The 17,516-nt window shown below is 35.2% G+C and overlaps 1 protein-coding gene across 2 annotated transcripts in view; it reads left to right on the top strand.

Annotated features, from left to right (window-relative positions):
- UNC5C (unc-5 netrin receptor C) overlaps positions 1 to 17,516 on the top strand; it is a 326,377-nt gene that overhangs the window by 214,417 nt on the left and 94,444 nt on the right. For both annotated transcript variants that reach the window (XM_006910744.1, XM_006910743.2), the window contains exon 3: positions 3,067 to 3,210. In XM_006910744.1, coding sequence (XP_006910806.1) covers positions 3,067 to 3,210 — 144 coding nt within the window. The remainder of the gene's footprint in view (positions 1 to 3,066; positions 3,211 to 17,516) is intronic.

Below are 17,516 nucleotides of genomic sequence, written 5' to 3'. Positions count from 1 at the left end.
CACAACTGTAATAATCTATACCTTCCCAAGTGGGGCGTCTGTGAAATTGACAATGAAAATCGGTGTGTGCTTGACTTCAGAGCTCACAGGGAGCCTTAGCCACACAATTCACGACAATCATACTATGAATAATTCCTGTAGCTGGAGGGGCATTCTGTGGCTTCTTAAAGGGTTTCAGATTTGTGGTCAGTAGAAACTTCCATGAGCCTATTTGGGCTAAAGGATACAGGGGCCCTAGTGAAGTTCCTCTAGCATTTCATTAGGTTTCCTACAATTGCTTTAAGTAAAAGAAGGCAGGGGATGAAAACTGAAGTTATCATCTTGGGGCACAAAATATTTTTTATGTGGTTTTAATATCCTGAGCCCATTCGTTGCTGCTCTGCATTTTGGAAAGAGCCATTATAGTTCTAGAGAAATATACACTGCAGTCTTTCAGTGACTGTAAATTGCTACAACTTTACAGGAAGAGTTTTGTTTCCAGTAAGTAAATGTCTGCATGAAAAGGGAAGATGTAAACAAGTAAAACAGGCAAAGGTATTAAAAACTAGAGAGAGGAATTAAACGAAAGGTGGGGAGAGCGGGGAGAAAGTTGAGCTCCATCTTTGCATATATTGCTAAATATCAGAAAAATGAAAATAATTACAGTAAGATAGAAAAAAATGAGAGGCCTAAGCAGAAAGAGGCAGGGAAATAGTACTATTTGTTAATAAGTTGGGATTTTTGCTGTGGAGATTATTTTATTTGTTGGACATTGACTAAAATAATATGCTAATCTTTTTATAGAAGGGTGAGGGGTTAAGATATTCCAGTTACTTGAAAATTATTTTTCAGCTGATCACTATACAAACATAAAAGGATTACTAATTTTTAAAATTTTTAAACAATTTCAAATATACTCAATAAACTTTTAGCAATAGAGTTGCCTCTTCAATGTCTTTGCCTTGCCTGGAATTACAAAACCCATGTTCCTAGACTTCATTCCAGTTCAGAGACTCTTAAGTAAACCCAAGGGTTTAGTTTTTTCTGTGACTCAAGTCTCATCACCTCTTGATAAGAAATGTGGTTTATTCTCTAGTGGGACAACACCTACTTCTATTGGGTGGCTGTTTATTTCCCTGAGTGTCTTTACCCATTCGAGTATCTCCTACGTTTTCAGGTAAGTTCTGGAATACCCTTTTTTAGGATCTCTAGATGGCACCCCTCTCATGTCACCTATACCAAGAAGTCATGATAAGACATTTTAAGAAATCCTAACTTTTAAGAACTAAATAAACTCTGAAGAACTAGTTGAATTCTATATCTTATACAGATCATATATATGTATTTTTTTTAATTCTCATCAGATAACATCATCTACTTGCTTAAAACATTTTAATGATAGCACATGGCTCTCAGGAAGAAATTCAAAATCCTAAACATGGTATACAATAGTGATTCTAAAATTGTAGCATGCCTCAGAATTCTTGAAGGGTTTGTTAAAACAATTCTCAAAGTTTTCTTTTCAGATCTTAAGTGAGACATAAGAATTCCCATTTCCAGCAAATTCCAGGTGATGCTGTTGAAGCTGGACTGGGGTCCACATTGAGAACCACTAGCCTATAAGACTCTATTGTTCTTTTCTTATCTCTAATTTTATATCATGCTTTTATTCTCTGTGTCCAGTGCTTCAATGTCTTCTCTTGGATCTTCAATCTTCTCATTATCTATCCTGCTTCTTCCTACATGTCCTGTCCCTCTCCCCATATAATTTAACCAATCTAACTCATGTTGCATCTTTCATATTTAGTTGGGTCTCCTTTGGAGCACTAAACTCAATTATAATTAAATAATAAATTGTATAATCTGTAGTTAATATGTGTCTCACAATAATATTCATTCATTGAGGACAATGTCTATCTTACTCATCATTTCCCAAGTGCCTCGTACATTGTCTTTTACATAATTGATATTTAATAAGTATTTGCTCAATGAAGGAATGAGTGAATGAATGAATAAACAGTACAAAGCAATACATTTAATCTTTCTTCCTGTCCTCATACTTAGCCCAGAGCAAATTCATCTACTCTTGAAGTGTAGGTACTCCAGGTAGTTCTCTCAATAAACACTCCATTCTGGAAGTGTGTGCATTCAATCTCCAGGAGAACTGGCAGTAACCCGCATATATTGTTTAGATCATTCTTCTTACTCAGTGCAAAGAGGCATTCTGCAGAATGAATCTCTGAAGTAGGTTTTGATACCTCAAGATAAATATCCTTAAAATGTTAATCCCAGATTCTTAGTTCAATTTTGTTATTTAGGATTACATAATCTTGTGAAACAAATTCCAATTACTCTATCATTTTAGCTGGAGTCCACTTTACCTTTAACAGGATTTTGATTACATTACAATTATAGAGAAACATTTGGACTTTCAAAATATCATACATGAAAACCTTAAAGTCATACATTCTTTGGATAGAACAGCAGAGGTTTATTAACTAAGGGTGGTATATCTTTCAAAAAAATAAAAACACTGTGCCTTAATATCTGAAACACAACTGTTAAAGTAATTTAGTTGTTAAATAACCACATATTTATAAATTACTAGATGATATAGTAAAATCTGATTATAGTTTTAGGTGGTTCATGTAAACTAAATATTCCTGGGAAGATTTAGATTTGTAATTCTGTGTACAGTACAAGGATATCTTACCCGCAACTTATATAATTAAGGTAGAATCCTTAGACGATGTGAAATTCAAGTTCATGTTTAAACATACAGAGGACGATAACTTGGTGAAGGATATTAGTCAGACATATGGGGAAAGGTATAATTTCGTGGAGCAATAGATCTTTACTTTCATCTTCTGATGAATCCAGAAGATTTGAAATAACAAATAAGAGATTGAAAAAGTTGTGAGTCAAGTAACTGGAGCCAGAGGAATATTAGAGGAGATGAGAGATAATATCTGGGATGTTGATCTATGGCATCAAGAAGTATCACTGGGGTAAAAAATGTGGTATGATATTTTGTCTTTCTTTAGTACAAATCTTCCCCTGACTTAAATCTTTTCTTTCTCTGGTTAGGGCTCATTGTCCGGGAAGTGAGCATTGAGATTTCACGCCAGCAAGTGGAAGAACTCTTTGGTCCTGAAGATTACTGGTGCCAGTGTGTAGCCTGGAGCTCAGCAGGCACCACAAAGAGCCGGAAGGCCTACGTGCGCATCGCATGTGAGTCATTGTGAATGGACCTCATGTGTGTTTCGGAGGCTGATGGAATATAAGAAAATTCAGGCTGCAATTACTCTAGTGTCAAAGACACCTGGTCAAAAACAGCTCCCAGATATCTGCATTTGAGCTACACTTTCCCCTTAAGTCAGCAGAATATATTTTTTTTCAAGGCACTGAGTAGTTTTCTGTTAGGGACATGAAAGAATTAGTGCTACTTTCAAAAGAATTTATTTTTAATCTGGTAATAATTAACTTAAGGGAAAAAAACGACTGCATTCCTTTAACAAATTTATTCTTTCAATTCAATTATTAAGATGATAGTAACTAATTTTGCAATTGGAAATGCATATTACCCAAACAAAGCTTATCTATTTATTTTGGAAAAGTTCTAGTGCATCAAAATTACCACTATTTTCCACACTATTTCAAGAGTATTCCTGTTCAGAGAAAGGTTAAAAGGTGCCTCACAAAAAGGATTCTGTAATCAAAGGTTGCAAATACTTTTTTTGGCCAAAGTTAAAGAGGTTTCTTCATTGCAAAACTTCTCAGATTCTTTAATATGCTAATATTTAATATGCTAATTGAATATGCTAATATTATCCCCAAGAAGGAGATATAGCCTATAGCTCTTTCTACAGACCCTTTTTTTCCAGTGAATATTGTTCACATTTTGAGCAGTATGAATGCTGTTGTGATCTGTTTTAAGATTACATATAGAGAAATTTTTTCAAATATGAGACCACTGAAATCCATGTAAGTTTTATTATCTGAATCCTTTTGCATGTCTGCATTTTACTAAATTCCCTTTTGTGTCAGATGTCAATATCACTTACCTCAAATGTACCAGTAAGTCCCAATGATCTTGGCTCAGGTGCTTCCCCAATTCTGTACTCACTTCTTCCTTCTCTTCACTTTGATGTAGATCCCAGTCATTGCAAACACTGCTCAGTTGGTGTTTATGGCTCAGGTCTTTTCCCTTTTCCAGCCCTTCTTATATATGATCACAAATGCAATCTTCCTAAAACTCAAGTCTCATCTCACCTCTCTCTGCTTAACATTTTACAGTGGCTTGTGTGATTAAGTCAAAATTCCTTACAGTGGCATATATCATTACATTAGTTTGTTAGGGCTATCATAACAGAATACCACAGATCTTCCCTCCATCACTGCCCACGGTTCGATTTTCTCTACTTAATAAGATTATCAGTCATATTGGATTAGGGCCACCCTAAAAACCTTATTTTAACTTAACACCTCTTTAAAGGCCTTATCTCCAAATAAAGTCACATTCAGAGGTACTAAAGGCTAAGACTTCAACATGTAAATTTTGGAGGGACACAATTTATCAGTTTATAACAAACATATTTCATGGTTTACAAAGCCAGCCTATGTTTCCAGCTTTGACCACAAATACTTTCTCTATTCTAGTCACACTATATTAGAAATACTTTGATTTCTATGCTTTCCAGCTATTGTTCATAATAAAAGATTTCACTCTTCTCTTACCCCTTCGTTATTTGTAAAAATTCATTTGTTCAACAAATACTTAGTAAACATTTTCTCTGCCTTGGGGACAATTGTAGGTATTAGATATAAAGCCAGAAACAAAACATGTGATGGTCCTTGCCCTCATGGAGCTTATATTCTGGGGAGGAAAGGCAAACTCAAAATACATAATAATCAGGTACAGAGCAAGCAGTAAGTTCTATGAACAAAACAAAACAGGAAAGGGGACTATGCAGCACTAGGGGAGGGTGGTGAAGGAAAGCCTCAGGAAAAAGTTGACAGTTGAGAAAATCTGAAAGAAGGGAAGTAAGGAGTCAGGCAGAGGGAACAGCAAGTGGCACAAGAACAGATATCCTGAGGCAGGAGTGTGCTGGTCAGTGCCAGGAAGACTAGCTTGCCCAGAGTAGCCGGAAGAGAGTAAATAAGATGAGACTCCCAGATGAGCTGAGAAAGGTTAAGAAATGGAGATAAGTACAGGAGGGACAATGTGGAGATGGCCAAAGGCCCTGTAGGTATGACACTTTTTATTCTTAGTATGAGATGAGAACTTTGGAATGTTTTCAGCAGAGGAATTCATGATCTGACTTCCATTTTAATGGCATCCTTTGATTGTTGTGTTAAGAATAGACTATAAGGGGCACAGGTGGAAGCAGGAAGACCAGTCATAAGGCTATGACTATTAAGAGATGATAGGCAAGCAGTGGATGTGGTCTGATCTGGATTCTAGATATATGTAAAGGCACAGGTAATAACTTTCATTGAAAGATTGGATGTGGGATGTGAGAGAAAGGGAAGAAAGGCAGATTTAAAAGTCTTGAGTTTTTTATTTCTTTCATATGTCCTAGTGAAGTTATTTCTGCCTCATGGGTCTCCAGAGTGATAGGCATTCCTTTCTCACTACTTTAAAAGCAGTTTGTCCATACTCTCAATATAGGCCTTGTCTCATTTGAATTATATTCACTTGTACTGTTTGTGTTTTATGCCAGCGAGTTCCTTGAAATCAATTTTGCCTAATTCAATTTTGTTTAACTTTATATCTTTAGTGCTTAGCATAATGCCTAGAACATCATAGGTGTTTAATAAATTTTGTTGAATTAAAACCGTTATAAAGAATTCCCGAAGTTTATTAAAATGCTGTATTAATCATTCCTCTCTGAGCATATCTAAAGAGATTTCTTATGTGGATTTTCCATGAAATAAACTGAGATAGACACGTGCATGCAAGCAAATGTATTAAAGAGTGCTGTTAGGTAAAATACCTGTAGAGGAATGAAGACAGTTGGATTAGGCAGAGGGAGAAATGAGCAGCAGGGCAGGTACAACAAAGAATGATGCCATAGGGAGCTCTCAAGCTCAGCAGGCCCTTCAGAGTTCTCCCACCTTGAGGTATAGGGGACAAACAAGCCTTTACTCCCTTACATAGACTAGTCAATGGATGTGGGTTCCTCCTTCACCCCCACCCCCACCCACTTGTGTGACCTGGGTCAGGTCATCTTTCCTTAACTGAGGACAATCCTAGGAGAGAGAGGCTGAGAACGAACCATCACCACCAACAATCCCAACAGGCAGGCTTAGTCCTGAAGAGGGATCTTGGTGGCATAATACAACATCCGCTACAATTGTCTACCACAAACCTTGAAGAAATAATTTATTTTATTAATTATGAAGAAAAAGAGATACTTTCAAACATTTTTTAAAGAAATAAAAAATTAATTATTTTGGTCAAATATTTAAACGAATTCAAAATTAGCTTCTAATTATAATCAAGAATCACAATGATATAAAACTATGTCTTTCATTACTATGCATTCATTAATATCAAGTATAATAATTATTTTAAATTGCCAATCAATACTTCATACTAAATTGACTTGTCAAAAAGCTGAAGTTTAAGGACTTCATAGATCCAAATGATGACTCTCTTGTGCTAATTTCACGTGTGTGTGTATAATAGTATATATAATAATCTCTCTATATATCCCTCCCTATTCACAGAAAAACTGAATACATATGAGAACCTCATTTTTCTTTGCAACATATTACATAATCTTTGCTATTTACTTCACAGCTTTTAAGCATAGTTTGACATTTTCAAATAATAAGAAAACAAACTCTTCTTCTAGTAAGAGATTAATTTGCCCATAGCATATTTTCATCTTTATGTAATAAGACTGAAGAGCAGTTTGTCTGTATTTTCACAACTAACAACTTACATGTGTGTGGCCAAGGAACACCATCAATGTGTAAAGATGTACTCATATAGATTTACATCATGATAAAAAAAAGAATAAATATCAAATTCTCTGTTAAGGCTGATCCCTGCCAAGTCCTTGCTAATGTTGCTAGAAGCTTGCAGATCGTCTAGCTTGCCTTGTTTCAAGTGAGCTGTGGTGTTTTGCCCAGTAATGTTTGACAGATGGCCATCACATAAACTTCAATTAAAGTTTAAATTTGTCTCAAGTAAAGATAGCCATGATGCTAAGTACAATTACCTCTCACCTAATCAAATTTATACTCATTTTGTGTTCTTTGGAAGGGGTCATAATTCTTTCATGAAAAAACTCTTTTCAGAAGTTTATAAACTAGAAATGAATATTAGATATTCATTTATTTAAGTTTGCTTATATTTCATACTTTTAAACGATATAAAATGTAAAAATAAGTTTATGAAACAATCAGGGCAGAGAGAAGAAAGGAAATACGAAAGTTAAAATTCAGTCAGGCATGAGCTAAGAACATAATATGCCTGCTCTAAATCATACAGATTTGCCAAGTGGCAATGCCAGATGTCTTAGGTTGGGGCTATAGCTTCCGTTGTAGAAAGAGACATTTCTTCTGAAAGCACTCAAGTGGACACTACAGTGACTGTTCAAAGTAAAACCCTTAAGATAATACAGCTACTAGCTTCATGGGATTGTTTCTTCCAGTGTCTCTTGTTGTCGTTCAACAGGAAAATTCCAATAGCTAAAGTAGGAAAATGTAATTCAGGCAAAATGTTAACAAACACTGTCTTTCTTCAAGAAATGCTTTGGTTTGGATTTGTTGCTGATGTTGTGATTATTGATTGTGTAGTTATTATTCTCAGGGGGTGGTGTTTATAATGTGAATCAAGTAGCATAGGGGAGCAGTTAGAGCATAAGCTTTAGTGTCAGGCTAACTTACATTCAAAGTCTAGTTGTATCATTTATTCGGGTGACCTTGGTCAAGTGACTTAACCCCTCTGAGCTTTAGTTTCATCAACCGAGAAATAAAACGATAAGGTTATTGTTAAGATTAAACTTGATAGACATGTGTTGTGGATGCAGTTGTATGAGGGGTTCTATCCTTCCGCTGTGCTGTGGAGCAAAACTGATTCCTCTCCAGTTCCACTGCACAGTTTGAATTAACCAAAGTGAGATAAGCCAAATCCTATGCTAGTCAGGTGGGAATTTGTGGAACAGTGCTACACACTGCTGAATCAGGCCCCAGACATGCTATACAGATTTTATGGGGAAAAAAACTCTCCTTATGTACATGGGAGATTGGATTCAAATGGAAAGCCAGCAGATGAGGTCTACGGACAGAAAGAAATCCATAGAAAAGTGAAGTCACAAAACTTCACCAGTTGCCACACTAAGATTCACCATGTTCATGCTCATGCCACTCTGAATGACGGTGAGGTGGTCTAGGTGTTGGGTTGCTCTCTAATAACAACCAGGCTTTGAGGAAATTCGTGCAGACATTCGTACTTGCTCCTGAGGGCTCTGTTGCAAATAAGTTCTACATTCACAATGATATCTTCAGGTACCAAAATGAAGTCTTCGGTGGCTTTGTCACTGGCCCTCAGGAGGAATCTGAGGAAAAAGTAGAGGAACATAAAGAAAGACAGCAGACACCTGAGATGGTACCCGATGATTATGGAATGTTCTGTAATCAGACTGTTAGCGATGGCTTGGAAGAATATTTAGAGGAACATGTTGTTGAACCAGAGCCTGGTTCAGAACAGAACTGGAGCAAGAACCTGTATCTGAAATCCAAGAGGAAAAGTCTGAGCCAGTATTGGAAGAAATTTATTCTGAGGATGCTCAGAAGAGTTCTTCTCCAGCACCTACAGGCATTGCTCAGACTGTGCAAGAAAACTTAGGACATTTTCCTGGGTGTCTGTGACCAGTAAGAACTTTCCACCCAGGAGAGCTGTTCCAGTTACTGGGATACCACCTTATGTTAAAGTACCAGCTTCACAGCCTGAATCTCAGATTCCACCGCAGGGGCCTCAGTGGGATCAAAGAGTACAAGAACAACAAATAAATACTCCTCCCCAGAGGGGACCTAGACCAACCAGTGAAGCTGGTGAGAAAGGTAATGAAGAACTGGGAGACATCCTGACAGTCACCAACTCATTGGCAATCTACCTCATGAGATAGACAAATCAGAGCTTAAAGATTTCTTTCAAAAATAGAGGAATGTGATTGAGCTGCCCGTTAACAGCAGTAGGAAATTACCCAATTTTGGTTTCCATGTATTTGATGATTCCGAGGCTGTTCAGAAGGTCCTTAGTGACAAGCCATCATGTTCAGAGGTGAAGTCTGTCTGAAGTGATTGCCTCTGTGCTCCCCCACTTCAAACCTCTATTACTGCTTCTGTACCTATTCATTTTCTTCATAACATTTACCAACTTCTAAACTACTATATATTTATTTAGATATTATGTTCTAGTTCTGTGGTCTATCCCTCCCACCCCCTTAGAAAGTAATATCCTTATGGGTAAAGATTTTTGTTTTGTTTCTTCACTGATGAATTCAAAATGCTTACAATGATGGGAACTCAATAAATATCTTAAAGGAAGAAATGGATTAATATTTCTATAGTAGGGGTAATAGTATCTCCAATTAAATATATATGTAATCTTATGAATCATTGTGTTGGCACGTGCACACACACACACACACATATAGATATAGATATATATATATGTCATTTTTCTATTTCCTATCTACCTGGCATAAAACAAAATTAATTAATTATGCAATTTAACCAAATAATGCATTTCTTTACCCAGGAGTTCTGAAGAATTTAGGTCATACTATGATAGTATCTAGATGATGCTGTCAAATGTTTTAATAAAACTTAGCAAGCTTACCAGCACACTGCAATAAATGGCCTGTTTACTAAGGTGTGGTTTGATTCTTGTACAACAATTTAAGATTTTGAATTAGATGAGGTTAATTGTAGAATTTAGACTTTTTTGAATAATAAAAGAGAAATTTTTAACACTAAATTTCTCCTTGTTTTATATAAATCTCAACCATTGTATTAAATGGTATTAAATCATGTTGTTCCTATTTCAAGATTAAAAACTATAACATATATCCGATTGTATCAGTCTTTATTTTTCTAAACATATTTCCTTTCCTAAATGGACAGAAGTTCCCAAGATTCATAGAGACCCACAAATCTATAGATATTTATAGCCCATATTTATTCTGAGAGGTAGACATTCAATTGATAGAACACTGTCTCCTAAGTTAGATTTTGGGGGAAATCATTTATCTACGTATTATAGACAGGATCGGTAACCTACTGGACTAATATGTGTCCTTAAAGTAATGTTTTACACTGTACAAAAAGTGACATTTATGGCTAAAATGCTTATTTGCAAAAAAGCTTATCTTGCAGTCCTTTTTTGTACTCTGAGAAAAGAGCCTTAACTTTTGATGTCAGGTACCTCATCCATAAAGTTGGCATGTTTCTTGTTATTTATCCTTAAGACATACCTTAAAAAATATTGTGATGACATGTAATCTTTTTTTTTTCTGAAACTAAAGATGCAGTGTGAATATAAAAGAGTGGCTCGTATGTTTTTTCCTTGCTCTTCTCTATAATGGATGCCATTTGGAGTTCTAGTTCTAAAATATTTATTTTTTAGAAAATGCTTTAGCAGTACTATCTGAATACAAATACGTCCTATAAATGCCTCAAAGCCAAGAAATAAAGAAGAATGGCTGAAATTGTACTTCCTTTCTGCAGGGACTTTGTTTACTCAAGATGTCTCTGTTTAAATGACCTCAGGGCAGTAAGGTATTGTCATGCCCCAGCACAACTTAACACATCACCAAGATAGTCTTCTGCTGATTTGCTTAAAGGTCTAACCTCTATCCTTGGATATAAACTATGATATTATAAAAGTCTTTTTGTGGTAAATTCCTAAGAGCCATCAAAAACAGCTTTTTAAAAAGCAAAACGAAATTAAAAAATAATAATAGAAACAAAATCAAAATCTTTTATCTTTGTTATACTTTAAAAAACTGTTTTCTAGTAGCCAACATTTATGGTGTTTTTACTGTGTGCCTAACTCTGTTGTAAAGACCCTTGATCATGTCAACTATTGTGATGCCCCAACAATCCTATGAGATAGGTCTTGTTATTCTCCTTAGTCTGAAAATAGCAAAACAGAAGCATGGAACACACTAGGTAACTTGCCCAAGTCACTTGTTTAAGAAATGGTAAATCTAAATTTTATACAAACTTTTCTCTTTGCAGTCCAATTAATTGTACAGATTTGCAGAAACGTGACAATGCTTGACTTTTCAATCTAATCATAGAGGAAACTTCATATAGTTTATTTTTGTTGGTTAGTTGGTTGATTGGTGTTTGTTTTGTTTTGTATATTACAATATTCAAGAAGAAGAAGGTTTAAAAAAGCAAATTCCATCTTTTTTTGTATATTATGTCCCTTATATTTAAAAATTGCAGTGAGTTGCTGAATATAAAAAATTTTTAATGATTTTTTTTTTTTAATTCCAGCATAGATACCCTATTCCTGAAAAATAAAACCATGGCAAACTTTTTATAGTTCTATGGCCTTAAGTCAGGCATTTTTTGCTTTTAATAAGTGCTCAAAGCTTGGAAGACTAATCTGGTTCTCCCAAAATGTGCTGCATTGGTCTGTTCACAGCAGTTATTTCTCGTTAGCAGCCAGATTGGTGATTTAAGCATAAGCTATACTCCACTATGACAACATAATTAGCCCTCTTTATCATAATTAGAAGAAAGATACTTTTTTCCCTTTAATAACACAAGTATTATTACTATCTATGACTGTAGATTATTTTATTTACTAAAAAATCACTTTGAAAGTACACTAAAACAAATTTTTGAAGAGTTAAAAAGGTATTCAGCACCTCTACTCATTGAGCAAGCAAAATAATCAATTGACAAGTAATTTGAAAGTAGGAAAATGTGAATCATAATAAAGCAGCTGTATTTACTTAATGCAAGGTCAGGCCTGTGTCAGAAAGTATAGAAGACAGCCAAGGGCAGATAACTTCACATGAATCTCTTTTAAATACAGAATTTCCCTAGATCCAGAGCCATTTTGTCAAACCAGCTCAATTTGGGAGACAAGAAGCTTAATTCTGATCCTTGGAGTGTGGCCTCTTGATAGAAATAAATAAGTAAATAAAGCAATTAATTAATTTAATTAATATCAGTACAACCATGAACTCTGTGGCAGTTTGGCAGCTACACTGATTAGGGACTGAATGGAATGGGTATCTAAATGAGAACATTTATAGAGGGCTTTTATGATAACAGCATTGTCCTGTTTTTATGTATATTACCTTATTTAATCTTCACAATAACCCTATGAGATAAGTAATGTAATTATCCTCATTTTAGGGATGCAGAAACAAAAACACATAAACCTCATTAATTACAGAAGAAGAAATAATGGCAGCAAGTGGATCTAGGCTCCATGCTTGTAATCCCCCATGGTAGGCAGGATAATGGCCCAAAGGGTATCAGGTCCTAATCCCTGGAACCTATAATCTTACCCTACATGGATAAAAGGGTCTTTGAAGATGTACTTAAATTAAGGGTCTTGAGATGGGGAGATTGTTTTGGGATTATTCGGGTGGGCTCTAAATGACAACATAAAGTGTCTATAAGAGAAAAGCAGAGGGAGACTTGACACAGATAGAAAAGAAGACAATATGACCACAGAAGTAGAGATTTTAGGGATGTACCATAAGCCAAAGAATGCTGGCAGCCACAAGAATCTGGAAAAGGCAAGCTACAGATTCTCCCTGACAATCTCTGGTCAGACTGCTGGCCTCAAGATCGGGAAAATAAATTAATCTTGCTTTAAGTCAGAAAGTGGTAATTTCTATAGGAGAGAAATAACAACCACTGTGCAATACTTCTCCTTCTCCAGACCCTCATCATGGGGTAGCTTCCTTCTAAATAGCAAGTGAGCTTGAATAAGTGAGTTAACCTTTCAGGATCTTAGTTATATTGAAAGTAAGGGAGTTGGACGTGTGTATTCTAAGGGCTTTTATAGTTTTCCACCATAAGAGAAATTGTTCCAAGACCTTCAGTAAAGGGGATAGCCATATTATTTGTGAAATTCAACTTAATTCAACATTTATCAAGGATCTATTATGCATGAAGCGCCATGCATCAATATATATTTGACTTCAACAAATTTTTAAAATTTATAAGTTCAGTTATTGACTGGGATTAGTTTTTCTTAAAGTGAAATTTAGCAGTGATGTCATAACTGATAGAAAGATAGTCAAATTATGAAAGAGAATGATAGATTAGAAAATTACTCATATGATTAATCATGTTTCGTATTAGAACTCTGAGTCATCATAATGGAAATATTTATAATTTATTATAAGTGTTTTTTCCTTTATAAACTTTCAAAATCTTTTTAGATTCAGTATCTCTTTTAATGTCCACAAAACCTTATGATGCCTATTAACAAAAAGTAACCAATATTAATAATGTAATATTTCAATTATCTTATTATGCTGTGATATTTAAGGATTTTAATTCCACTAGAAAAGCCTACTGAAGTATACCCCTCAGAGAATTCTTGATTTCATTGTATTAGTCTATCACATTGCCAAGATTTTGTCTTTTAAAAAATATTTTACTCTAATAAATTTTTCAACATAATAAAGTAGAATTGCTGATGGAATTAACATTTTTAATAAATGTAAATAATTTTTTAAAACTTGGAATAACATGTTGATTTTCTTTTTCAAAGATGGTAGTATCAGCAACCTACCTGTACCATAGGGAAATCTTTTTACTGATATTTTTCCTAGTTTCCTCCAAAATCAGCAGGGCTCACAGGTGCTTGGATGGTTAGTGTGACCCATTATACTCAAAGCTTTGACCTGTCTAGCCTTGCCTTTCTTATTGTTAGTCACACTCACTTTTTCATACGGTGTCGGGCGGAATTGCTTGAGGGATGTCACTGCTAATGGGGAGGAGGAAGGGGAAACATGATTTTCTGTCCCATTCATAAATATGCACATTGACATTGTGGGCTTCTTGCATACTGTTTTGGATAGGCATTTCTTTCTCCATGTCCCCATGGAGACAGAAAATTAGTTTTCTCAAAGTAATTCCCGATGCCTTTACAATCGTCAGCTTTAATATTTATCTGCTTTCGTGCTGACTTTTACTTCCTTGGATTTGTATAAAGAATTTTCTGATATTTTTAACAGTAAATCTTTTGAAACACACCCTTCTTCCATTTGCTAACTCTTACCCATATCTTTTTATTTGAGTGTCCAAAAGTTCCATGAAAATTGTCCTGAGGGGAAAATTATAAATTGTTCTCTTCAAAGATACATCAATTCTTTGATTATTGAAAAATAATTTTGGACACTGATATTTGATATATCTCTTTAAAGCTTTATCACAACCAAAAAGTATTTGACAAAGGATAAGCTTTTCTTTGTCTAAAATGCATATTTAAAATGTTAGTCTATTCAGTCATAGGCCCTTACAACAAAAGAGACCTTCAAAAGCACGCATTCGTTTACTTTCATTTTACAAATGAGGAAGATGAAGGCTACAAAGTCTTTGAACTCCCAGTTAAGCCTTCTTTCGTCTTTACCACATTCTCAAAAAATAAAGTTCATGTTTGTAGAATGCCATGAATTATACATAATTTGTAATTGCGATATTATTATTGTGTGAAAATTTATTGAAAGCATCAAAATTCTCTAATAAAAAAATGAGACATCATTTGCGCGCACATATGTTTGTGTTCTAAAAGCCTTTCTTTGATTACTGTGTAAATAGTAAATACAAATCCATGTAGTTTCAGGTCTGATTCTATATCTGCTAATTGGATTTCTCTTTGTGGATTTAGTAAGCCAATATTCATGTTCTTAAGTAAACATCTCTCTAAATGCACACATATGACAAACCTGATTTTTCTTTTAGTTGATGGAATCAATGACTAAATCAGAGGTAGTCCAAGTTGACTTTGCAAAAGTAATCTAGGTTATAATGAAAGGACTTCATACTTATTTCAGTAGCAGCCTTAGAACTAATGGAAAGAAAACAGAAATTTAGAATCGTAAAGGGTCTTCCAAGGGCAGAAATTCATCTTTTTCCTGACAAGAATGCCCACATTATTCTGAACTATTGTTTTACATCTAATTCCTAGCTGACAAGTGTCCGTTTTTCATGCTTATTCATTCGTCACCTGGCCTGCCTCCTATCACATCTCTCCAAATGATGAAGTATATGCTTAAAATGTTACCCACCCTCTGCTTGCAGAGTAACGTGGAGGCATACTGAAACGAGGAGCTGGAATGCTGGACAGCCACAATACGTTCTATGCTCATTACACTACCTGAAAGCCAGAAAAGAGGTTTAATAGCAGGCATTAAAAGGATTCTTCAGGAAGAAATATCGTCTTGTGGAGGGTTAAATGTGAGATCATTTTAGGAATTACATAAAATTTATAGAGAGTTTAAAACCAAACCATTAAAATGAAGTAATTATATGATATTCCATGATGGTTTCGTTAAACCTGTCTCTTGAAGTACATGCCTCTGATGTGTGGTCACCATTCTCATTTAGGAAGCAAGAATCTTATCAGATGTCACTTCATGTGGTGGGAATGTGAAAAACGTGCCAAAAACTACACCATATCCTAAGAATTATAACGTGCCTCATTCAAGCCCATCACCCCTTAATGGTGCTGCTGACTTTTGTCACCATAAAATTTTGCAAAGGAGTGGTCACTTATCCTGATTACTTCTGCAGTTCCTGTGAGCATTGCTTGGCTTCCACTCCTCCTTCACTTCTAAATTTCCCAAAACAGTAACTTCTCCCCTTTGATTTCTTCATTGCATTTGTCCTGTTGTCCTCCGAACTTTTTTAAACTTTATTTTTCTCTTAGCTCCTCTGACACTTGTCTCTGGTTTTTCACCTGCTTCGATGTTCACACCATGTCATTTTTGCTGGCAGCTTTTCCACTTGAATGTTGCTGTCCTCAGTTTGTTGCTGTTGTTGTTGTTGTTGTTGTCGTTGTTGTTTTTGTTGTTGTTGTATGTGCTTTAGTCTTTCCCCTGGTGATATCACATACTTCAGAGCTTCAGCTCTTTCCTAGATGACAAAGCACAAATCTACTCAGACTTCATTTTCAAATTCTAGACCCAGTAATTCTCGAGTTGGGGGGATTGTTCCTCTCAGGAGATATTGGCATTGTCTGGAGGCATTTATTTTGTCATGGCCGGGAGGGGTGCTACTGGCTTCTAGTGGATAGATTCCAGGGATGCTGCTAGGTATCTTCCTATGCACAGGACAGCCCACAACAGAGAATTATCCAGTCCCAAATGTCAATAGTGCTGATGCTGAGAAATCATGATCTGGACCTACTGAATTTTTTCCATTTGAATCTTCTTTGGACGCACCAAACTGAATATGTAATAACATAAATTGCTGTCTTTCTCCTCACTTTCCTGCCCAATTCGGTACTAGTATTTCATTTAGTAAAGGTTCCAACTTAACGATTGCAGTAGCTAAGAATATAGTATTATCCTTGCCTCCTGGCACTTGCTAAATGCGTAGGTCTTCCCTAATGTGATCTATTTATTTTTAGATTTTGCTTTCTCCTCTTTCTGTATACTACCACTAGCAGAGTTCAGGACTTAATCATCCTTCCTGGTGTATTCAAATGGTTCCCAAACTGACTTTTATCTTTTCACCACTATCTCAATCCGTCTGTCATCCTGAGGGCAATATGACATCTGATCTCCTTCTTTTGCTTAGAAGGCTTTGAGGATTTGCCATTCCTTAGCATGGCAGAAAGACTTTTCATAAGCAGATCTCAACTTACCTTTCTCGTCTTGACTCTGTATCTCCCACATCTTCATCCTAAGAACCTAGTAAAGTGCCTATCATAAGGAGTTAATCAATAAATATTAAAGGAATTTGTTTTGACTATTTGGATACATATGTGCCTCACTTTTTCTTATTCTCATCTTGCATTGTCTGATATGCTGATGAATTTAATGGGAAGTGAGTTAGTATGTTATTTGAAAACTAATTTTACTCATTATATCTTCTACCTACCCCACATCAGATGGGTGTTTTTCAAAAAGTAGATATTTTTTACAGAGAAGATATGTGAAAAGAACATTTGTAGGGAACATTTTATCTCATAAAATTTATTTGTTGTAGCTCTTTTTTATTAGTATTTAGTGTTTTACCAAAATTTTTATCTTAATGCAGATTTTTTAAAAAAGAGAAATTACCATATCAGGAGAAATAGAGCAGAAAAGTTTTTAATGTTTCTGTTAGAAGGACACAGATTAACTAAAAGAGATAGGAAATGGATATATGGGACAGCAAGATATGTATCAAATCAAGGTGAACAGGCTCTAATGCAGCATCCATTATTTTGCTGTGAGGCTTTGAGTAATTTGATAAACCTGTTCCTTATGTGTAAATTAAGGACTTAGTTTAGATAACTTTCAAGTTCAATGACTGTGAATCCTAAAAGTTTA

Source organism: Pteropus alecto, unplaced genomic scaffold, assembly GCF_000325575.1.
Source record: "Pteropus alecto unplaced genomic scaffold, ASM32557v1 scaffold63, whole genome shotgun sequence".
Lineage (NCBI taxonomy): Eukaryota > Metazoa > Chordata > Mammalia > Chiroptera > Pteropodidae > Pteropus > Pteropus alecto.
Note: the sequence above shows the minus strand (reverse complement) of the source record. Positions and strands in the feature narration are given on the sequence as shown.